This window comes from Sapajus apella, unplaced genomic scaffold (assembly GCF_009761245.1).
Source record: "Sapajus apella isolate SASKATOON/1434 unplaced genomic scaffold, GSC_monkey_1.0 scaffold53, whole genome shotgun sequence".
In the NCBI taxonomy this organism is placed as follows: domain Eukaryota; kingdom Metazoa; phylum Chordata; class Mammalia; order Primates; family Cebidae; genus Sapajus; species Sapajus apella.
Genome location: NW_022436993.1, coordinates 12,261,940 through 12,286,186, shown reverse-complemented (window position 1 = coordinate 12,286,186; position 24,247 = coordinate 12,261,940). Strand labels below are relative to the sequence as shown.

Below are 24,247 nucleotides of genomic sequence, written 5' to 3'. Positions count from 1 at the left end.
CCATGCCCAGCTAATTTTCATATTATTAGTAGAGATTTTACTATGTTGGCCAGGCTGATCGCCAACTCCTGACTTCAACTGATCCACCCATCTCGACCTCCCAAATACTGAGATTACAGGCGTGAGCCACTGTGATGGGCCAAGCTGGAAGATGTTTGTGCTTTAAAAACATGAGCTTTATGACAGAAATGCTGAGGTTCAAACTATAATAGGAGCTATGAGCTCAGAAGCATTACAATAAATTGCCCATAAAGGATGAAAACTGTCTCTGTCAGGGCAGGCCGTGGTTTTGAGGAGTTTCAAAGGAAAACATGGGCTGTGAAGTTGACAAGTTTTATGTACAATGCAGATTTTTAAGCCATTTTGCCTTTGTCATTTTCTCTTGACAGGAGAGGGAAGTGTGTGTTTATCTTTCTTCAATTTCTCGTGAAAGTCACTCTGGAATCATACATTGAAGAAGCCTGGGCCACACTTAAGCTTCAGCCTCATCTGTAGGAGAACTGCCTTCGCATGATGCATTTTCCAGAGAATGGACCCTTTTCAGGACGTAGACTCTCATGTGGGAAAAGAAAGAAGAACTTACCTGGGTAATCGTTCTTGTCTATGTCTGAATCTCCTCTTAAAGTAAAGCCAAATCCGGAAGGGACAGCCTGTGAGGCCCACACTCCTTGCAGCACTTGGGAAGGCTTGGTGTTTAAGCCACCCTTGTTCCCGTTATAAATGAGCACTTTGCCTCTTTGATCCTTGCCTGCAAAGGGCACGCCAATGGCAATGTCTGAAAACAGAGTCAGAAAAGCATCGTTTATGTGTGTATGTATTTACTTCTTCATTTATTCATTTTAGAGACAGGACCTCACTCTGTCACCCAAGCTGGAGTGCAGTGGTGGGATCATGGCTCACTGCAGCCCCAAACTCCTGGACTCAAGTGCTCCTCCTCCCCCAACTTTCCCAGGAGCTGGGACTACTGGTGCACACCACCATGTCCGGCTACTTTTTTATTTTTTTGGAGAGATGGGGCCTTGCTATGTTGGTCCAGGATGGTCTGGAATTCCTGGCCCTGAGTGAGCACACCACCTCAGCCTCCCAAAGCGCTGGGATTAACGGCATGAGCCACTGTGTCTGGCCATAGAGACGTTTCTTTTTTAAGTACAGAAGAATTGTTTAGAAATAGAGTTTAGCATATTCAAAAAGCGGTATCAAAAAGTCTAAAGGGTTTATTATGTTTTCCATGAAAATCCTTTAGCACTGCTGCAATGACAAACTATTGCCTTTATCCATCCAACAAATATTTATTAAGAGCCTACTATGTGCTGAATGTAGTGGGTACAACAGCAAATTAGACACTTAAAGCTCCTGTTTTTAGAAAGCTTATATTCTAATACAGGTAATTGACAATTTGAATGGAGAAATAAGAAATTATCAAAAGCAATAAATGCTATATAGAGAATCATTTATTTTTTTGAGACGGAGTCTAGCTCTGTTGCCCAGGCTGGAGTGCAGTAGCATGATCTCAGCTCACTGCAGACTCTGCCTCCCAGGTTCAAGAGATTCTCTTACCTCTGCTTCCCAAGTAGCTGGGACTACAGGCACATGCCACCACGCCTGGCTAATTTTTGTATTTTTAGCAGAGACAGGGTTTCACTGTGTTGGCCAGGCTGGTCTTGAACTCCTGACCTTGTGATCCACCCACCTCAGTCTCCCAAAGTGCTGGGATTCCAGGCATAAGCCACGGCGCCCAGCCCTGGAGCCATAAACTTTTTACACGTACTTTGTTTTATGGTACTTTAAAAATGACTAACCGTATGCTACTGAGAACTGTTTTATCACAGAATGTGTAAGAACACAGTAACATTTGCCAAATATACTAATCGATACTAATCTGATGTGAATGCTTCCAAGCCTACTTTGTTAGAGCAAGATCCTGTTACTTCCTTGACTTTAATCAAGAAACCCACTATACCTAGGTTCTTAAAACTTAAAGGTTCTGAAAATGTATGCAAAATTTTGTGTGAACTGTGTTTTTCTGAGGAGAGGGTACTTGGACGGGTTTCATAAATTCTATCCTAAAGAACTACGAGCGTGGCCAGGCGGGTGCGGTGGCTCACACTGGTAATCCCAGCACTTTGGGAGGCCAAGGCGGGCGGATCATTTGAGGTCTATGTTACGTTGTAATCTTGTGAGATTGGAAGTAAAAATTTTTAGAAAGGTGAAAAGGGAAGTTTCCATGTAATATTTATGTTAGTTGAAACGTATAAACGTAAAGCTGCCTTGAGACTTGTGATAGTTTATTAAAAATCAGTAATAATAACATACCCACACACACCATATTGAATACTTTAAAACGGGAATTGTTTCCTTTATGAAACAGTGATGACACATAAATGACTCCCACACTTTGGATTAAATTACCATTGTATCCGTCTTGGTTCAGGTCTCCTAAATGCGCCATAGCACTACCGAATCTCCCAAAAGTCTCTGTGCCAATGAGGATCTGGGGGTCTCTGAAGAGGAGAGAGCTCACTTGCAAATACAGATAGATTTGTCCTACTTCCCTGGGGTTACTCTCGAATTCACGTTCCATAAAGAGAGGTGCCCCAACCAGGACGTCATCCAGTCTGTAAGGAGCAAAGAAAGCAGTTCAGCACACTGGCAGGTAGGAGAGTTAGTTTAGGTGTATTTGTAATCAGCTAGACCAGTACATTTCCACTGGTATTTTTCCTCTCCTGAGGGTCATTTTACAATCATTATATTTCTTTTACTGCTTTATGTCTATGGAATAGAATGCTGTAAGAAAATAAGAGTTGTTAAGTTTTCACACTGAACATCTTAGCTATGTTAAAAATGTCTACTTTAAGAAAACCACAGATATTTCACCGTTTTCAGCTTTTTAGTACATTTCCAGAAACTGTAGTTATACAAAGAAAACATATCAGGAAAGAACAAAATAGCTTTTTGTAAAAATAGATTAGCGTTTGTCTGCAATTAACTATACATTTAAATTACTCTGTTTTTATGCAGTAATCATGTTTAAAATCAATTTTGTCCTTCTCCTTCCTTTGTTAGCTCAATTTCAATAAAACAGAGATTAGAGAGGTGTGTCAAGCTGGCTAGAAATGTAGCAAACAACTTTGCAGCCCAAGTAAAAATTTTTATTCTTTGGATTTGTAGATTATAGCAAAAAACTAATATGTAATTTTTAAGGTTAAAAAAATTTAAGAGACGTTCAAGCAAATTATTTTGAGAGAAAGATATAACCACCTGGAGAAAAAAATAAGAGAGTGGTTACAGGTGTTTCCTTCACAGAGCCAGATGGGCAGGAAGAGGACTAGAATGAGAACCTTCACCATGAGCCTTCTAAGCGATTTGATTTTTAAAAAAATGTATAATCTGTAATTTTTATTTTAAAAATTTAAGTCACACCAGCCAAAAAAAAAGTGTGTGTGTGTATGTGTGCATATATATATAATTTGATCTAAATTTATAGTCTCCAATAAAGTGTGCCTGCAGATACCCTGTCTTGGCAGATGCAGTAATATGAAGGGTGACCTGAGACAGGAGTATATATTTGCATTTGACTTTTATGCCTATGTAGGTTAGGTAATATGGTGAAGTTTGCCAAGCAAACTGATTAAAATATTATTAATATAATTTAGCATTATATATTAGTATTATAATTTATAAAACCATATGAAGAAAAAATATGTATAAAATTATATAACAATGTATATTAATACTTTAATGTATGAAATATATAAAATTATATAAATTCAGTATATTATATAGATTAAAAACAATACTATATTAATATATATTATCTAAAAATTAAGCTATATCAATAACATTGATACATGTATAATAAAATCAATAATATATTAATATGTATAAATAACAAATATATATTAATAACATTCCATATCAAGTATCTCATATACATATTTAATATAATTAATATCAAAAGGCAGGAATGAAGTGGGAACAGTTACTGAGAACCAGAAACTTTCTTTAAGACCTGAGCAGTCTAAAAGATACTCCAACATCACTCTGACCTACCCTCTCTCAATTTCTGGCCACCTTTGTGGTATTTATCTAGGGTCTTCGTCTGAATCAAAAGACATTCTGTGTACTTCTTATGTTTAAGATACTTTGATACCTATGTTTAAATAATGTAATGATGACTATTAGGTCAACAAATTCATTCCCTAATAACTTACAAATGAGGTTAAATTACTGTCCATATTACTATAAACAAGGTAGACTGGGAAAAATACGAGACCATCAAATTAATGCTGGGTATCCTGGACCAGGGAGAGGCTGGGTACTTGGAGGGAACTAAGGAAGGTTCCATGGAGGTGATGGCATTGGACCTGGGTGGAATTCTGAAGTGGGCTCTCCAGGAGGAATTGTTGTGAGCCAAGGCAAGGGTCCCTGAGTAGAGTCAGGGTAGAGTAAGTGTGTAGGCATGCTCGGTGCTAGGGGCATTTCAACTAATTTAATTGTAAAATGTACAAAGAATTCTTAAAAGTCAACCAGATCAAGAAAAAATATGTAACAAGATATATCATTATCATATATTATTACAATCAATATTATATGTATATGATATACAATAAGAAGAAAATAAGCCAATTAAAAATTAGGCAAAAGATGTGAATGGACACCTCATCAACAAAGACAGATGGCAAAGAGGCTTATGAGAAGACACTCAATATGATATATCATTAGGAATTACAAATTAAAACCACAATGAGATACCACTACACATCTCTTAGAGTGGCTAAAATCCAAAATGCTGATGGCACCCAACATTGACAAGGATGTAGAACAACAGCTCTCATTCATTGCTGATGGGAATGCAAAATGACACAGCCACTTTGGAAGACAGTCTGGCAGTTTCTTACAAAGCTAAACATAGGCTTACCATGCAATCACAAAATCGCATTCCTTGGCACTTACCCAGATGTGTTTAAAACAGAGATGCATACAAAAATATGCACACAAATGTGCATAGAATAATTGCCCAAACTCGAAAGCAACCAAGATACCCTTTAATAGGTGACTGGATAAGCAAATTGTGGTACATCATATGAGGCAATAGTATTCAGCAGTGAAAAGTGAGCTATCAAGCCATAAAAAGACCTGGAGGAACCTCAAATGCACACTGCTAAGTTAAAGAAGCCAATGTGAGGAGGCTACATGCTGTATGATTCCAATTGTGTAACACTCTGGAAAAGACACGGTGATGAAGGCAGCAACAAAGTCATGCCTGGGTTGAAGTTTCGTGCAAACTAACAGTGTGCATAAGTTGCTATGCTTTTAATGTGTCTCCCAAATTTCATGTATTGGACACTTAATCTTCAGATGCATACATTGATGACATCTGGAGGTGAACCTTTTAGTAGGTAATGAGGATTAGAGAAGGCCATCAAGGTGGAGCCCCAAGATGGGACCTATGGATTTATAGGCAGAGGAATGGAATACAGAGCTGGAATGCTCTTGCCCTGTTTGCCATGTGATGTCTGGCACCACCTCAGACCTCTGCAGTAGGTCCCCAACAGCAAGAAGGCCCTCACCCAATGCAGCCCCTTGACCTTGGACTTCTAGCCTCCAGAAGTATAAGAAATACATTTTTTTTCTTTATAAATCATCCAGTCTCAGGTATTCAGTTACGGCAACAGAAAACAGGCTAAGACATATATTGCTTTAACATAGAAACTTTTCTGTTTCTTTTTTTTTCCATTAGTACACTTTGCCTGCTAATGCCCATGACTAATATTCAGAATTTAGTTATTAAAAAAATACACATTAGTGGACTAGATAGTAGATATCAAATCAACCTAATTGATAGGCAGGAACTAACATCACTTCAATTACATTACAGAAATTATAACCTTTTTATGGTTGAATTTTTTTAGATTTTTCTACCTAATTCAATCATAATGATACATCCTGTATGAATGGACATACTTGGACTAAATCTATCATAAAAATTATATAGTTCACTAAGCTGTTTGCTTTCAAACAGATTTTTCTGTAAATTGTTCTCAAGTTAACTGCTAAGAATCTGTTTAAATTTGGCTCCTTTTGGTCCTGCAGAGGTTAGAAACAACGGTCTTATAGAAAGTATCCAATGGATTAAATTGTAATTCAGTGAATTTCTGAAGCAGTATAACTATTATAAGGCTCAAAATATGTGCTTGCTTAGGCACGAGATAAAAAATATCATCCATTTGTTGTTAACAAGTTTGTCCAGAAATTCCTAACAAAGCTTACACTGACAGTTTGTAGTACTGGAAGTCTTAAGATACCAAAACTGAAGATAATTTCCCCAGCTTGTTTATATTTTCAACACTGTCACAGGCTTGACATTTTAACCATCAACCAGCATGTACACAACTGTTGAGACGAAATGTTGGCAGTCTAGTGAATCATACTGGGAGATTTTTCTTAACAGAAAAATAGCGGGGAAAATTTCCACTAGTTAACTTATTTGGTCACTTTACTTATTGACACTGTCTTTTTACTTTTTCCTGACGTTGAGATTTTGGAGCTTTTTTAGGGATCTTGTTTCTGTTGACTAGTTTTCAAGGAATATGTGTTTTCCACGAATGTTCACTAGAGAGCCTCCTGCATAAATGTAGTTAATTATCTCCAGCTTGGGGAAAGGAGAGTCTGGTTCAAGCCCATAAATGTGTGTGCGCAGGGGAGTCCTCACTTCCGAACCATGAGCAATGATCTAGCCAAGTGATTTTTTTAAACCCAGTGAAATATCTTGTATATATCATCATTATTGTAATTTCAGACTTCACTTGAGTGGTTATCTGGCATCTTTCTTTGGCCAATCTCAATTACTTCCAGAGCATACTTAAAATAGGACCTTGAATTTACATAGCATGTAAGTAACTTAAAACAGCAAATGATATACTGAGAATCTGTGGACACCTTATGAATGGCATTAGTAAGTTAATGGAAATATTCTTCAATGCAGTCTAAAGAATTCAGAAAATACTACATAATAAAAATATGCATAGCAACTTTTAAGAACATCAAAAAAGAAGAAAATATTACTTTTAAAAAGTCTGGGCTGGGTGCAGTGGTTCTTACCTGTAATCCCAGCACTTTGGGAGGTTGAGGCCGGTGGATCATGAGGTCAGGAGATCCAGACCATCCTGGCTAACACAGTGAAACCCCATCTCTACTAAAAATACAAAAAAATTAGCCAAGTGTGGCGGCCGGCACCTGTAATCCCAGCTACTCAGGAGGCTGCGGCAGGAGAATCTCTTGAACCCGGGAGGCGGAGGTTGCAGTGAGCCAAGATTGTGCCCCTGCACTCCAGCCTGGGCGAGAGAACAAGACTCCATCTCGAAAAATAAAAAATAAAAAGTCCTGTGTTTGTTACTACCATGTTTTGATCAACAGGAAGCCAATGAGGTCTTTTGCTCACAATTTTTTTTAACATGACAAAAAAAAAGTCCTATAAACGTTGTCACAAAACTTTGCTATAGACTACACGTTTCCAGGAAGAACAGGGCGCCCTGCAGGTCATAAGGCAAAACTTGGGAAAAGTCCCGAGGATTCAAAAAAGGAGTGGATCCATATAGCAGGGGAAAAGCCCCTGGTGCTTGTAGGTGACCGTCTGCAGGAAGAAACATGTCTGTGCATATCTGAAAGGCCGCAGTGGGGTCTTTTGTTTCCCCTGTAGCATGCGCTCAAGAAATCTGGACAGCATGCTAGGCTTGCCTCAAGTCCTTCTTCAGCTGTTTTCTTTCCAAATGACTAAAAGGCTTTGATTACAATTACAGTCCACCTAAGTTGGAAATCTTGAATGACAGTCCTAATGACTACTTTATTTTTACAACTTAGATATCTGAAGATGAAGGCAATTTATTTTTAAATTAACTGCTTTCAGGATAAGATTGGGATTCAACTATAACTTCGAAATATACGCAGAGTGCAAGCTGCCATCTCCCGCCACTGCTGTTGTGCATACAGAGTCATTTCACTGCCCTCCAAGCCGCTGTCCTGCCTCCCCTGGTGCATGGCAGGAGGCTTCCAGAAGGCTCCGTGGCCGTCTAGAGCTGGTAGACAGAGCACAGCTGATCACACCAAAGCCTGAGCAGGTACTGCTCACCTGGAATCCCTGTGGCTCACAGGCGTGTTAGCCTTCTTGGAAGTGGACTCATTGTAGTCCATGGGAGAGTTTGTGTGGCGCCGTGTGGTGGCTTGGAGTAAATGCAGTGACTTGCACCTTCGTGATCCAGCTCCCCACAGTTCACTCTTCGCGCCTCTCCACTGGTTCTTGAATATGCTTGGAGCTCCCCACTCAGGGAATACGCACCTTTTGCTCTTCCACAGGGAACACTCCTTCCTCCCCCTTACATCGCCATGGCTGGTCCTCACCTCTTTTAGGTGTTTCCTCAGCTGAAATCTTTTTTTTTTTTTTTTTTTTGAGATGGAGATTTGCTTTTGTTGCCCAGGCTGGAGTACAGTGGCACAATGTCGGCTCACTGTACCCTCTGCCTCCCGGGTTCAGGCGATTCTCTTGCCTGAGTCTTCTAAGTAGCTGGAACTACAGGTGCCAGCCACCATGCTCAGCTAATTTTGTATTTTTAGTAGAGATGGGGTTTCACCATGTTGGCCAGGCTGGTCTCAAACTCCTGATCTCAGGTGATCCACCTGCCTCAGCCTCCCAAAGTGGTAGGATTACAGGCATGAGCCACTGCGCCCGACCCTTCAGCTGGAATGTTAGACTTTCACAATCTACCCAATTGGGGATTCCATCCCTTCAGATGCTCCCTATCTCTCCTCTCTATTTTAACAAGTTTATTTAACAGACTTTGTGTTTTAGAGCAGTCTTAGATTATTTAGATTCAAAGCAAATTTGAGCAGAAAGCATAGAGTTCCCCCATTACCCTCTCCTCACCCTACAAACTTGCACACCGTCACATCCCCCACCAGAGGCGCACATTCGTTCCAATCAATGAGCCTATATTCATACGTCATTGTCAGCCAAAGGCCATGGTTTACATGGAATTCACTCTTGGTATCAAAACTTCTATGGGTTTTAACAAATTATATATAATAAGGACATGTATCCACTATTACTGTATCATACAGAGTCATTTCACTCCCCTAAAAATCCCCTGTGCTTCACCTGTTCATAACTTTCTCCGTCAGAACCCCTGGGAAACATGGCCTTGTTACTATCTTTATAGTGTTGCCTCTTCCAGAATGTCATAGAACTGGAATAACATAGAATGCAGATCTTTCAGACTGGCATCTTTCACTTCGCAATATGCAGGTAGGGGGTGTGTGTTGAGACGGAGTCTCACTCTGTCGCCCAGGCTGGAATGCAATGATGCAATCTTGGCTCACTGCAAACTCTGCCTCCCAGGTTCAAGCAATTATCCTGCCTCAGTCTCCCAAGTAGCTAAGACTACAGGTACTCGCCATCATGCCCGGCTAATTTTTGCATTTTTAGTAGAGACGGGGTTGGCCAGGCTGGCCTCGAACTCCTGACCTCAGGTGATCGGCCTGCCTCAGCCTTCCAAAGTGCTGGGATTACAGGCAGGAACCATTGCGCTCAGCCCCTCTGTGTGTTTTCATGACTTGATAGCTCATTTCTTTTTAGCACTGAGTAAAATTCAATTATAAGGATGTATCCGAGTTTATGTATTCATCTACTTGGTTGCTTTCAGCCCTTTTGTTTTATTGTCTCCATAATACTTATAACTATCTAACACACTCTTTACTCGGTTAATTTTTGTAGTGCCAACCTTCCTAACTCTAGTATAACTTTCACGAAGTTACGGGTTTCTCTGCGCCTAGAACACTGCCTGCTAGTGCATCGTAGATGCTCGAGAAGTTTATATTCAATGAAAGAATAATAGAAAGATATTCCCCAACAGGTATGAAATTTATCTCCAATTAAATGCCATGACAAAATAAATAAAGTCAATTGATAGCTATTTGAAGGCCACAGAAAATATCTAGCAAAGATATATCTAAAGTGCTTAACCCATTGCCCAGAACATAGTAAGGATTCTTCAGATATTTGCTTTCTGTGAAAATGTGAGCTCCCTGAGAAACCCCATCTGTCTTATTTGCCTGTGTATTCTGGGCACCAAGAACAAAGCCTGGCACATGGTGGGTGACCCAGTAATATTTGGGGTGGATAATCAATATATCTCATTCTAATGGTTTTTTATTTAATGATTCATTAATTTACGTGTCACGTGCTTTTAGTGAATCAAAGGGGTGTTTAATCATAATTTATTTTTGAAATAATGACTTAAACACAACCAAAATTTACCATGCTGTTTGGTCCACGTTCAACTGTAATTTTACTACTGTAATCTGAAAAATAACATTATAATTTCATCTTTTCCATGAGTGTTAATAGTATAATACATTTTTAAAGCAATGTCAAAAAAGATCCATTTATGTGCAAACGCTTTGTGAATGTATCACATGCTGGGGAACATTCTAAGAGTGAGGAGAGATAGATGAATGTCCTCAATGGCTATGGATTTTGAATGGCTGAAGACTTTGTAAAATTAAAACAAAATAAAATAGTCCTCTTCTAGAAGCAGCAGATGTGGAAAATCTCAGTAAAGACAAAATCGGATGAAAGAGAATTATTTAATAGATGCATCCTCTTGTCGTAAACCAAAAAAAGTTGAGAACAAGAGAGCCTCTATCTTGTTGAAGCAGTAAGGAAGGATGTATTTTGTGAAGGGAAAACACAACATCTTTATGGATGAATACAGCGTATTATATATGAGGGAGGTCTAGAAACTTACCCATCGCTGTTTACATCTGATATGACCACAGTATATCCAAAATAAGATGCCATCTGCAAAGGAAAACCGGGAGATGACATTTTATGTCCAAAAAGTCATTTTTGTAGTCATGTTTCCATTACCCCTGAAAGATTCATCTCATTGCGGTGCATTTTTTGCTTTTAAATTCATAGACTCTTGGACATGGCCAGGGTCCTTGAGTCATTTAGTCTAACCTCTGACCCAGTGAATAATTTTCCCCATAATAACTTTGACATCTGCTTGGACATCCTCTGGGGTTATTCAACAATCAGCCCATTTAATTTGTCGACACAGCTATCAGAATGTTCACTGCTAAATATGGCCCTTCCATGACTTCTAGCACTTAATCCCACCAAGTTTTGCAATCTTGAATCTCACAGAAGGAATCTAATTCCACTTCCATATGATGTTGCATGAAAATATTTTCAGGCAAGGTGTGGTGACTCATGTTGGTAATCCCAGCACTCTAGGAGGCCCAGGCAGGAGGGTCACTTGAGTCCAGGAGTTCAAGACTAACCTGGGCAACATGGTGAGACCACATCTCTACAAAAAATAAAACACAGTTAGCAAGGCGTGGTGGCACGTGTAGTCCCAGCTACTTGGGAGGCTGAACTGGGAGGATTGCCTGAGCTGGGGGAGGTCATGGCTGCAGTGACCTGAGATTACACAACTACACTGCAGCCTGGGTGACAGAGAAGGGTCCTGTCTCAAAGAAAAGAAAATATTTTCACTTGGTTCACCATCCAACTTCTCTGTCTTAGAGAGATGATGTGTGATACCAAAACACCGATGACACTTGCGAGTGCGCTGATGATAAGAGTTAGGTAGGATTTGCGTTTCCTGCTTTGGAGAAAGCATAAAAAGTTTTCATGTTGGGGACACCCACGTCTCAGTATCAATTTGTATTGTGCTCATAGTCAACAAAAGCTCCTAAATCTTTTCCATGAGTGTACGTAGTGTACCACAGTCTCCCCACATTTCATTTTTATTTTTATTTTTTTTTGAGATGGAGTTTCACTCTTGTTGCCCAGGCTGGAGTGCAGTGGTGCAATCTTGGCTCACTGCAACCTCCACCTCCTGGGTTTAGGCGATTCTCCTGCCTCGGCCTCCCGAGTAGCTGGGATTACAGGTACCCACCACCATGTCCAGCTCAGGTGATGCCTGACCTCAGGTGATCCACCCGCTTGGCCTCCCAAAGTGCTGGGATTACAGGTGTGAGCCACCGTGCCTGGCCTCTCCGCATATTATCTCTGAAGTTTTTTTTTTAAAACCTATGTTTTTGGATTTATAATCTTTTCAGGATTTATACTCTCATCAGATTTGACCCATAGTTCCAGCTTGCCAATTTTGCTTCCATAGTGTGCCAGGCAGTGTTTTAGATGACGTAGCTTTCCGTCATGTCCTCACGTAATGAACATATAATCCCTTAGAAAGCATGTTCCCCGGGGTGCAGAGGCTTTGGTCTGTGTTGTTTACTGTTCTATTTGAACTTCCTGAGCGGTGTCTGGGTCAAAGCAGATGCCAGGTGCCAAATGCTCTTTGCAGAGAAAATAAATATATGAGTGAACAAGTGGCATGGAACAAGTCAATTCTCATACCTCTTTTCTCTGTTCCAAACATACACAGTGAAATTATTTTTCTTGCTGTGGTGTTGTGTAGCCTTCACTCAGAGGAATGTCATCATTTATGTATTAGCTTGTGAGGTTCAGGATTACAGAACTAGGTGGTATTGAGGGCAAGAAGTTATAGAAAGGCTAAATGTAGCAATGTTTCAAAAGTTTCTAGTAATAAAAGAGTGCATTTACAGATCTGGGCAAAGGAGAAGCATTGCTAGATTCTCATTCACTTAGTAATGACCACCACTTAGAAACAGTTGTTTGAAATAGTTGTTCAATATCTGTTCAATTTAAGTCTTCTCCAAATCTTCCAAAAGAATATCAGATGTAAAATGCTTTGTTGAAAATTTCAGAGTGATAGACTGAAACCCCAAATTATAGCAAAAAGATGTCAAAATCATTTTGTGTTTATTTTAAAACCTGCTGATTTCTTTTCTTTCTTTCTTTCTTTTTTTTTTTCTTTTAACAGACACAGCGGTCTCACTATGTTGCCCAGGCTGGTCATGAACTCCTGGCCCTCAAGCGATCCTCCTGCCTTGGCCTTCCAAGCTGCTGGGATTACAGGTATGAGCCACATTTCTTTAAATACTGAATTGGTACGTCCATCTAAGGGAAGTCAGTTGTGAAATGATTTTGTCTCTCCAGACAATTGATTTTCTCTACTCTTCAAATTAACATGGTTAATTTTAAATTTATTACTTTCACAGTTTTGTACATATTTAGTGGGTAGTTCTGTTTGTAAATATCACATGTAAGTTACAAACACATTTTTAGATTTGGCCTGCATTCAAACATGGAGACCTGAATATCTATATTACTGAACTAGATATGCAATAGTACACGTATTTGCATGCATCTCAAATTATAGAAGATTTAGTGGCACATGGGAATTTAGTAGCTTTCATTTAATCAAAAGGAAGGAGACAGGAAATGGGATGGAAAGGAATTAACATTTCTTGTGGAGTTGTTATATGCCAGGAAATCTTCTAAGTAATCTACAATCCTTGATTTATTTCATCTTAAAGGGAGCTTGGAAGAGAAACATTTTATTCTTATTTTGCAAAGAAGCTCAAAGAGGTCAGGTGATTTTCCTATGGTCTCACACGATTCATGAGCCGTGCGATGGGACCCGGAAGTCTGATCTGTCACCTGCAGAAGTCCAGGCCCTGTTTACAGTGACCTTCTTCCCATGTCTTACATCAACACCTTCAGGCATTTATAGACTATTGAAAGATTAATTTAATACAAAAATACTTCCCATTGTTCTTAGAAAAAAATCCCTAGTCCCAAACACAGCCCATCTTCCCAACCAGTCTCCCTTGAGTAGCCCCCGTCCCTCCCCTGTCCTCAGCTCCCACGTCTCTCTTGCTTACAGAGACGATGACCTTTGCTCTGCTCTTCACACATATCCCGCTGGTTCTTGTTTGAAAGCGTTCGTATTAGCCTTCCCTTGCCTGGAAGGCTCTGGATGAGATGGCATCGTTGGCTCTGTCTTGTCGTTCACACCTCAGCCCAGACACTGCCACCTCAGAGGCCTCCCTGATCACCCCATCTAAGGGCTTTTTTGACACCTCCCTCCCAGCTTATATCCCTCAGTTTTATTTTCTTTGAATCATGGTTCACAATCTGAAATTATCATGAACATTTATTTGCTTGTTAATAAACTGCCCCTTCCCCTCCCTCCCCTGCCACCTCACTGCTGCCTGAGAGCTAGGTAGGATCTGCCTGATGCATGCTTGCATACCTAGTGCCTAGGATAGTTTCCAGTACATAGTAGCTGCTCATTAAATATTTGTTGAATGGATAAATAACTGATATAAATATTATAGTCTACTAATAACCCAGAGTGATTTTACTTCTTTGTTATTAAAATGTGTCCATATTTTTTAATGATCGCCATTCTAACTGGCATTCATTAAAAAATCTGGAAACATTTAGTATGCACCTAAAGTTAAATAAATAAATTAAAAAAACGTTTCTACCTGTTCGCCAGTGAAATTCTGAATAAAGGTCATATCTGTAGAGTTAATGATTGAAACCTGAAATCATAGAAATTAAACAGGTTACACCATTTGATGTAGAATTGGAGCCATTTTTAAAAATTACAACTTGAATCATTTAAATTTTTTTGTAAAGTGTGATAAATGGTTAGCTAAATATAAAACAAAAATGGAAGCCCAGCGAATGATCTTATTTTAAAAAAAAAAGCTAAATGAACTTCCTGTTTGTGGTTAAGTCTGGGATGCTTTCAGACAAAATATGTGCTTATTAATCTGAACTGGAGAAATAAAAGTTGAATTCAAGAATATTGAGGGCAATTAACTTGATAGTTGGTTTAATGAGGATTTTTGGCTAAATCCATTTCTGTTCTTATGCTATTATAAATGGATAATTGCGGTTCTTTGCAAGAAAAGTTAGATTTTAAAATTTTGTCATGCTATCCACATGGCAAAAATATTCCTTTTAATTCTACTTAGCCAACCATGATGCTTGCTAGATACTTTTGTAAATGATGAACTTTATTTCAAATATGCTTTTCTTTCGTAAGATCTATTTAGTTGCTTTTCCTAATTTCATTGTAATGGGTTTGAACAATATTGCCCCAAAATTCAGGTCTACCCAGAACATCAGAATGTCACTTTATTTGGAAATAAGATATTTGCCGATGAAATTAGTTAAGGATCTCAAGATGAAATCATCCGGTAGGCTCTAAATTTGATGACTGGTGCCATCATTTTTATCAGGACAACTGATGTCATCATTTTATAAGGACAACCCATGTCCTTATAAAAGGAGGAGAAGATACATGTGGCACACAGGGATGGAGGCAGAGACTGGTGGGATGTTGCCACAAGCCAAGCAATGCGAGGGATCGTCAGAGGCTGGAAGGGGCCATGTATGATAGAAGCCTCCTATCACAGATGCTCTGGTGAGAACGTGGTTCTGCCCACAACTTGATGTCAGACTTCTGACCTCCAGAACTGTGAGTGAATGAATTTATGTGGTTTAAAGCCATCCAGTTTGTGAGCAGTCTTAGGAAACTAACAGGTAATAAATTCACAATTAATTAAATTTAAGGTTAAATAATTTAATTACTTAAAATATTGGAAATAACAATTGCTTTTATTTCTACTGTATGAGATGTATTAAGGTATTCATCATAACCATGGCATTATCCACCATTATTCCGAGATTATGCCCCTAGGCAGGATGAGCTTTGTGGGTTGTGACTTGCACAATCACACAAGGCCCTGTGCTTAGGTCGGTCCCACCCTTGGTTTAATGCACTGCTGTTGCTGTTCTGAAATTTTTAACAATTTTTGAATAAGGGACATGTGTTTCATTTTGCAGTAAGTCTCATCAATTACATAGTTGGTTCTGCACATGGATTAGAACAAATCTAATCTGACTTGTTTTCCTTCCTTTTTCATAAGCAAGCAACATGAATTATGAGGAGGAACTCCTTAAAAATCTCCAGGTTTTTTTTTTTTAATTATATTTTAAGTTCTGGAGTACATGTGCAGATCATGCAGGTTTGTTACATAGGTGTACACGTGCCATGGTGGTTTGCTGCATCCATCCCCCTGTCATCAACATTAGGTATTTCTCCTAATGCTTTCCCTCCCCAATCCCCCAACCCCCTGCTATCCCTCCCCTACCCACCTCCATCCCGACAGGCCCCAGTGTGTAATGATCCCCTCCCTGTGTCAATGTGTTTTAAAAGACCCAAAAGTCGCATAAAACTAAACATTTCTTTGAGTATACAGATGGTCATTAAATTATGATGGTTCAACTGACAATGGTTCAAAAGTGATAGACATTCTGTAATAATCATACTTTGAATTTTGAGTTTTGATCTTTTCCCAGACTAGCAATATGTGGTATGATACTCTACTTGAGATATCAATACTTTGTTATATGGTAGGCTTTGTGTCAGATGTTTTCATCCAACTGTGGACTAATGTAAGTGGTCTGAGCATGTTTAAGGTAGGTTAGGTAAGCTATGATGTGTGGTGGGTAGGTGTATTAAATGTGTTTTTAACTTACAGTACTTTCCATTTAGATGGGTTTATTAGGATGTAATTCCATCAAGGAGCATCTGTACAAGAAAATATCTTATTCCTATAAGGTATTCTCAGTACTCACACATCCAAAATTCTGTGCTCCTCTTGGAACTCCAGCAACCAATTCTGGGGATGAAAATAGTCATTTAGAAGGGACATTACATACATGTAATCATATAATCATATAATAAATAAGTAGTAAAGACAGTGCTTTTAAAATGACTGGCTATCATATAGAGCAGGGGTCCCCAAGTCCCAGGCCACCAACCAGTACCAGTATCTGTCTGTGGCCTGTTAGGAGCCCGGCTGCGCACACAGTAGGAGGTGAGCCACAGATGAGCCAGAACAAAGCTTCATCTGTATTTACAGCCACTCCCCATCGCTCTTGTTACAGCCTGAGCTCCGCTTCCTGTCAGATCAGTGGAGGCATTAGATTCGAATAAGAGCTTGAACCCTATTGTGAACTGTTCATGCAAGGGATCTAGGTTGCATGCCCCTCATGAGAATCGAACTAATGCTTGATGACCTGAGGTGAAACAGTTTCATCCCAAAACCATCCTTCAGGTTGACCCGCCCCACCGTCTGTGGAAAAATTGTCTTCCATGAAACTGGTCCCTGGTACCAGAAAGGTTGCGGATTGCTGATGTAGAGGCTTGGAAGTTTGAAGTCAGGGCTTTGTATTTACTGTTCCATTAGCTTTTGTTTCTTCTCCAGATAATAGAAAACAGAAATCCAGAAGTCATATGTTGTCGTACTTTGAGATTTATGTCTTCATTAAGAGTCTCTCTGCACCTCTGTCTCTAGATCCTGAGCCTGGCTTCTTAGGTCTGCAGGTGATTTATAAGTTAGACCTCTTGCTCTGATTCTTCCAGCTTTTACTGTGGTGACATCTTTAGTACTAGTATAAAAATTACAGTTCTGGTTCCAGAACTTAGAGTCAAGGGAGGGAATGGAATCAGGTGCAAAGCAGAGAGGGGAGTGTTGGACAGGAATGTGGATGATTCATCTACAGTAGTAGGACCGCGGGGAAGCATGCTCCTAAATCATAACACAGCGTTCAAAAAATGAAGTCATCTGGATAGACTGCCAGGAAGGTTGACGGAACTGGTAGTACCCTGTCTAGTTTTCAGTAATCTTTATTTGGTATAAATTAAGTTCTCTTGGCACGAAAAACAAACTACGATCAGATATAATAAGGTGGACTGATTCCAGGGTCAGGCCAGTTGGTGAGGACAGATCCTAGAGGATTGGGCCATTTGAGAACATGGCAACCATGACTTCTCCCTTCCCACAAACATCAGGAATTTTGTTTTTAAAATATCAGTCATCCCACCTAGTAACTGTGGAGACTGAAATCTCATATGACCACAACACTAAGGAGTTATTAAATGTAATATTGAGTAAAGATGCTCATAATTTTTAAATAAATGATCAGGACAGCTTAATTGCTTGGGGTCCAAGGCAAGTCTGAGCTGTCACTCAACTACAAAAATATTCAGTTGGAAGGAAAAATAGGAGACTTTCCCTTTAAAAAACTCTAGGTAAAATTTTGGTTTTTTTTTTTTTTTTTTTTTTTAAAACAGGGTCTCACTCTGTCACCCAGCCTAGAGTGTGCTGGAGTGTAGTCGTACAATAATCATGGCTCACTGCAGCCTCAACCTCCTGGGCTCAAGCCATCCTCCCACCCCAGCTTCCTGAGTAGCTAGGACCACAGGTGCATGCCACCATGCTTGGCTAATTTTTGCAAATTTTGTAGAGATGGGATTTCACTATGTTGCCCAGGCTGGTCTCAAACTCTTGGGCTCAAGTGATCCACCTGCCTCGGCCTCCCAAAGTGTTGGAATTAAAGGCGTGAGCCATGGCACATGGCCAGACGGTTTTTAATATTGAATATAATCAGGAAAGTTTTAAATCCTTGACTTGACAACATGTGATTTGAGTAGCACACTGACTAGTGAGAAGCAAAAATATTTCCTTCATTTGAAGCTTAGAAAGGTTCTATCATGGTTGAACTCATAATTGGTGAGTAGTACAGGTCGAGAATTGACAGGAAAGCCACCATTCTTTCCAACACATCAAATTACGTTCCCGGAATTGGTTAGGGACAGTTTACTTTCTTGGGTTTTAGCTCACTACATCTCACTCTAAAGTGATAACAAAGGCCTTTAACCTTTTCTGAGTCGCAAACATGTACGAAAATTGGAAGAAAGCTATGGATCCTCTTGTCAGGATCTTACATGTAATTTTTAGGGGTTCTAATCCAGTGAAGCCCATCCGGGTACCACCCAGCAATGTGAGGATCCATATTAAGAACCCACCATCTAGAGGACATTGAAGTGGTCACTGTTTTGTTTTGTTTTGTTTAAATATAATTTGAATTCCCCGTTGTCTAATTAAGTAAATCGTGAACATGCACAGTCCTAGGCTCGTAGTGGTCTCGTGAGTTGATTGTGAAGTTCCTTGATAGTGCTTTTATCCTCAAAACACTTAAAACGCAAATCTGGTTTTCAGGTATTTCTGAGATCTGATGGAAAATCACCACTGTGTTCTTCCCTATAGTGTACTCTTATGCATCATTATTTACTTTCTTGGGTCAAAGCTGAACGCTATTCTGGAGAGCTTTCCAACAAGACTCTTTTGTTTGTTTGTTTGTTTGTTTTGAGATGGGATCTTAGTCTCTCACCCAATGCTGGAGTGCAGTGGTGCAATGATTCACTTCCACCTTGACCTCCCAGGGTCAAGTGATCCTCCTGCCTCAGCTTCCTAAGCTTGACTCCAAAGAAAGTAGCTGGGACTACAGGTGCATGCCACTATGCCCAGCTAAGTTTTGTATTTTTGAGAGGAGGTCTCACTGTGTTGCCCAGGCCGGTATAGAACTCCTGAGCTCAAGCAGTTCTCCCACCTTGGCCTCACAAAGTGCTGGGATTATAGGCGTGAGCCACCACACCCAGTCTAACATACTCCTAATGCCATATTTAAAAAAATAATAATTTGGCATGTTTTACAGTTTCCTTTGTTACATTTTTAGTGATTTTAAGATTTGGCCGTTTTTTAAGGTACTACTTATTCAGTACTATCTTTCCTGCTTCCTAATTCAGTAGTTCTTATTACGGCCAACAGCACTTTTTAGAGAGCAGGCATTGCCCTGTTTTATGGATACAGTTAAGCCATTTAATTCTCCCAAGAACCCTGTGACGTAGACAGTGGTATTAGCAACATCATCCTTATTTTAGGAATGGAAAAAATTGGAGGCACTAAGATGCTAGGTAACTTGTCCAAGGTTACAGAGATAGTAAGTAGTGGAGTCAGGGTTTAAACCCAAGAGGTCTGGCTCCAGAGTCCAGCCTCTTAAGCGTTACAACATACAAAATGCTTTTTAATACCTTGAAAAAAAACATAATGAAAGGACAAGTTCTTTATGAATTAGTTTGTACCTAAAAGAAAAATATTATTCAAAAGAAAAAACACCCAATTATCTTCAACCTGAACTGTAAAACTTTCTTTATGATGTTCTGCTTTGCATATCTTGTCAACATGAAACTATGAAAAGATCTGTGATGATTTCTAGAGGTGATCATATTTCATTTACTCCTAATTATTTGTGAATGAAACCACTTGAATTAGTGAAATGCAGTCAATGTTCATATGAAACAAGATGGAAAATGGTAAATACTAGTTAATGATTGCCTCCTTCAATAAATATTACCAGTTAAGTAAAAGCTCCCATTTATTGCCTTGCATCTAGGTATTTTTCATGCATTAGCTCATGCAATCTTCAGAACATTATTTTGAGTTAGTTAACATTAGTGTCATTTAAAGATAAGCAAATAAGAATCAGGGAGGTTATCATAGCCTCAGGAATAGAAAGTCTGTACGGTCAGAACTTGAACCTATGTGGATCTTGATTCCAACGATTCAACTTATTTCTGTCAGGCTGTTTCCCACATGAGCCTATTATGAGCAACATATGGTCTAGTCTTTGTAAGGAAGATAAATAAGAACAATACATAACAATACATAGATCTTGCCTTCAAGGAGGGGGACATGAAAAGTAATACATATGATATCATTCTTCCTTACTCTCATCTCAACCAAATCTACATGAGGCAGCCAGTGTGATTTGTTCTCTTTTTTTCTTTTAAAATATGAGCCTAATAGCATCGTATTTACTCCTCAGCTTAAACCTTTCATGTCTTCTCCCCTGCATGTTGAATATATCCCAGAATCATTTCCACGACCCATAAAACCAGACATGATCTGAACCCAGACCTTTCTTGAAGCCAATTTCCTTTCACTATCAAAGTCTGGCAGTCAGACTGAGGTCCTTGAACACCCCCATTTTCCACAGACTTTAGAATATAAAAGTTGGCCCCTGCCGCTATGTCTGTCCACCCCTTCCCCCCATCATCCCAGGCTCCGTTCAAATGTTTTCTCAACAACAAAGCTGTCCTTACTCTATCTTTAGAACTTTATCCTAGCACTTATCATAATTTAATTAGATATTCTGTGTTCATTATTTCATGTTGATCAGCCCCAGTAGAAGACAGTCACAGCAAAGTAGAGAAGACAGGACATATGGGGTATATAGGAGATAGGGGTTCATTTGTTCTGTTATTTGGGGTTTGGGTATGTTCACAGAGGAAAACTTAATAAGGCAGGGATGTTGGATTGGAGTTGGTTGGGGAGAGTAATTTTGGATGTGTCTGATATGAGAGGTACTAGAAATGAAAGTTAAAAAGGGATCTTAATTTCACAAATTTGATCTGTCACTAACAGCACAGCATTTAATCATCTGTATTTTTCATTCATAACATGGGACTATGGCCCTAATATTTGGCTGCTTACCTAGATTTTATAAAGTTGATATTTATTCTTATGAAATTATTTGAGACCTAAAACGCTGTACCAAAGTATTTTTTCTACAAAATATTATGTACACTCTGGGATTCCATTAACATACCCTTTGTATAGCAAACAAAATCACATTGATAGAAAAAACTTTTTATGTCATTTTACCATTTCCCCATGCTTTGTAAGTGATTTAAACTCAACAATGTCTCTCACCTTGCTGAGAATCCCCAGTAAACTCCCCAGCAGCAACTGAATATCCTGTTTTAAAGAAAAGAAACAAGTTTGTGGAGTGTAAATTAGTTCATCCATTGTGGAAGACAATGTGGCAATTCCTCAAGGATCTAGAACTAGAAATACCATTTGACCCAGCAATTCCATTACTGGGCATATACCCAAAAGATTATAAACCATTCCGTTATAAAGACACATGCACACACATGTTTATTGCGGCACTGTTCAAAATAGCAAAGACTTGGAACCAAACCAAATGCCCATCAATGATAGACTGGATAAAGAAAATAGGGCACATATACACCATGGAATATATACAGCCATTAAAAAAGGATGAGTTCATGTCCTTTGCAGGGACATGGATGAAGCTGGAAACCATCATTCTCAGCAAACTGACACAAGAACAGAAAACCAAACACTGCATGTTTTGACTCATAAGTGGGTGTGAACAATGAGAACACATGGACACAGGGAGGGGAACATCACACACCGGGGCCTGTCAGGGGGTCAGGGGGCAGCTAGGGGAAGGATAGCAGGGGATGGGGGGATAGGAGGGACAGCATTAGGAAAAATACCTAATGTAGATGACGGGGTGATGGATACAGAAGACCACTCTGGTATGTGTATACCTATGTAACAAATCTGCATGTTCTGCACATGTACCCCAGAACTTAAAGTACATATATATAAAAAGAAACACACTAATCACACTTGATGTCACCAAATTAGTTATATCTAGAGAAAGGTAAAAGGGCTATCATGGTACTGCTTTATTTAGAAATCTCTACACATATTATAAAATAAAAAAGATTCTATGATGGAAAAAATCACACCAAATTAAACACTTTTATACTAAATCTTGAATGTATAATAGATCACCTATTATCTTAAGTAGGAGCATAGCAAAAAAAAAATAAATAAAAGGAGAGATTCTGAGGTCAATTTTAAAAGCATGGATGCTTCATAATCCACCTTAAGTGTAAATGGTGGCTGTTGCATTTTAAGAGCTGCTGATTCAAAATAATCAGACAGAATACTCTGAAAGATTTCCTTTGAGCCCAGGCTTGGTTATTTCTGGTCACCAGCAAGACCTCCTTCCTGATGGTTTTCCACAATTTCATTTAGCTCTAAAGTGAGGTGCTGGCTACATTGACAAAACATAGCTACATTTCTTTTTCAAATTCATCAAGCAATCAAAAGGCCACCAGGCTACCAAAGGTGGGAAACAGTAGTGGTGAAGTGACATTATGTGGTTTGCACATAATACAGTTGGAGAATATTCTAGCCAGTGGAACTTCTCTTGTGTTGCTCTGTAAACTGGAGAAGGTTGCTATCATGCTGTCCCTGGTAGCAGCCCTGCTAATACATAGTGTCTACTACTGATGAGGTGCTTCATGTGGAAAAGGCTGCTACGGAGCCAACAAAATAGCTGCACAAATTATGTATTACACATCATGGCTGGAAAAATAACAGTATTAAAAAGAAAAGGAAAATCAAGAGTCCATTCTAATAAGAGAACATTTGTATAAGATGCCAAATAACACAGGATAAGTCAGGGATAAAATTTGCATCTACATTTACTGGGCTTGGCTTTTGAAAAACCACAAGTGTCTTCAGCAAGGCGTCTTACCAAGGTAACTGTCATCATAGGAAGCTGGAGCCACTTCCGTCTGCTTTTCTCCTGCCAGTTTCCTGAGGATATCCTTGAATGAGTAATTTGCAATGATATCTGCAACACTGGCAGTGATGACTTGACCTGTGTTTAAACAAGTTAATATGTTAACTAAATAAATGCAAGAGGCAGGTCCTCCCTGAGCAGACACACATTCCGTTGAAAGCTGTTGTGGAATTGCTTGCTTTTTTGATGATGAATTTTCCTGCCTGCCACTAGAACTCCAAGGCACAGTTAGTTACAACTGGGTAGAACTTTCCATTCTGACAGAAGACCAGAGATGAACTACAATATTGCATTGGTCTTCCTGCTGCTTTCGACATACACACACTGTCTACTTCCAAATGATAAAAGTATCTAAGAGTGGAGGCCAAATTTGCAGGCAAAATTTATGTGATGTAATTTTTATTCTGGAATATTCCAGTTGGAAGCAAGCTTTGAGATCATTTAGTCAAACATAGCTTACTCTAGGTGGAGAAACTGAGGCCCAAAGAGCTAGAGTGCTTTCTCTAAGGTCATATAGTTTTGCAAGTAGGACATCAGGCATTACAACCAATGTTTCCTTTGGCATTCTAATAAAACTTCTTGTGCTCTTGCAAAGTATAGCTATTGTATTAAATCTAAATCACATATTCTGTGAATAGATGATAAAATGTATCAGCTAAGTTAAATGAAGGAATTATAAAATCTCTGAGACATCTGCTTTTCTTGCTAAAATATAGAGAGCACATAAAATTATGACAATGGGAAGCAGCTAGGTCCAATGAGATCCAAAATTCAGCAAAAGAGAAATCCATCAGCACCAACATTGATATGATGCGAACTTTGGCTAATTTCTTTTAAAAGTCCCTCTCAGGCGTCTTGAAATAAGATTGCATTGGGGTAGACAGGTACCTAAAGGACAGCCAGCAATTTCTACTGCAATTTCTATGCATTTCCATGTTTACCATGGACATCTAAAGCAAAAGTGTGATGTCATGTTCTTTGGGAGAA

At 39.2% G+C, this 24,247-nt stretch overlaps 1 protein-coding gene across 1 annotated transcript in view; it reads right to left on the bottom strand.

The window, feature by feature from the left end:
* ITGA8 (integrin subunit alpha 8) overlaps nucleotides 1-24,247 on the bottom strand; it is a 190,721-nt gene that overhangs the window by 119,320 nt on the left and 47,154 nt on the right. The window contains exons 7-13 of the mRNA XM_032243982.1: nucleotides 23,213-23,338; nucleotides 21,565-21,609; nucleotides 16,583-16,626; nucleotides 14,419-14,475; nucleotides 10,800-10,852; nucleotides 2,410-2,615; nucleotides 584-775 (exon numbers count right to left, since the gene is read on the bottom strand). Coding sequence (XP_032099873.1) covers nucleotides 584-775; nucleotides 2,410-2,615; nucleotides 10,800-10,852; nucleotides 14,419-14,475; nucleotides 16,583-16,626; nucleotides 21,565-21,609; nucleotides 23,213-23,338 — 723 coding nt within the window. The remainder of the gene's footprint in view (nucleotides 1-583; nucleotides 776-2,409; nucleotides 2,616-10,799; nucleotides 10,853-14,418; nucleotides 14,476-16,582; nucleotides 16,627-21,564; nucleotides 21,610-23,212; nucleotides 23,339-24,247) is intronic.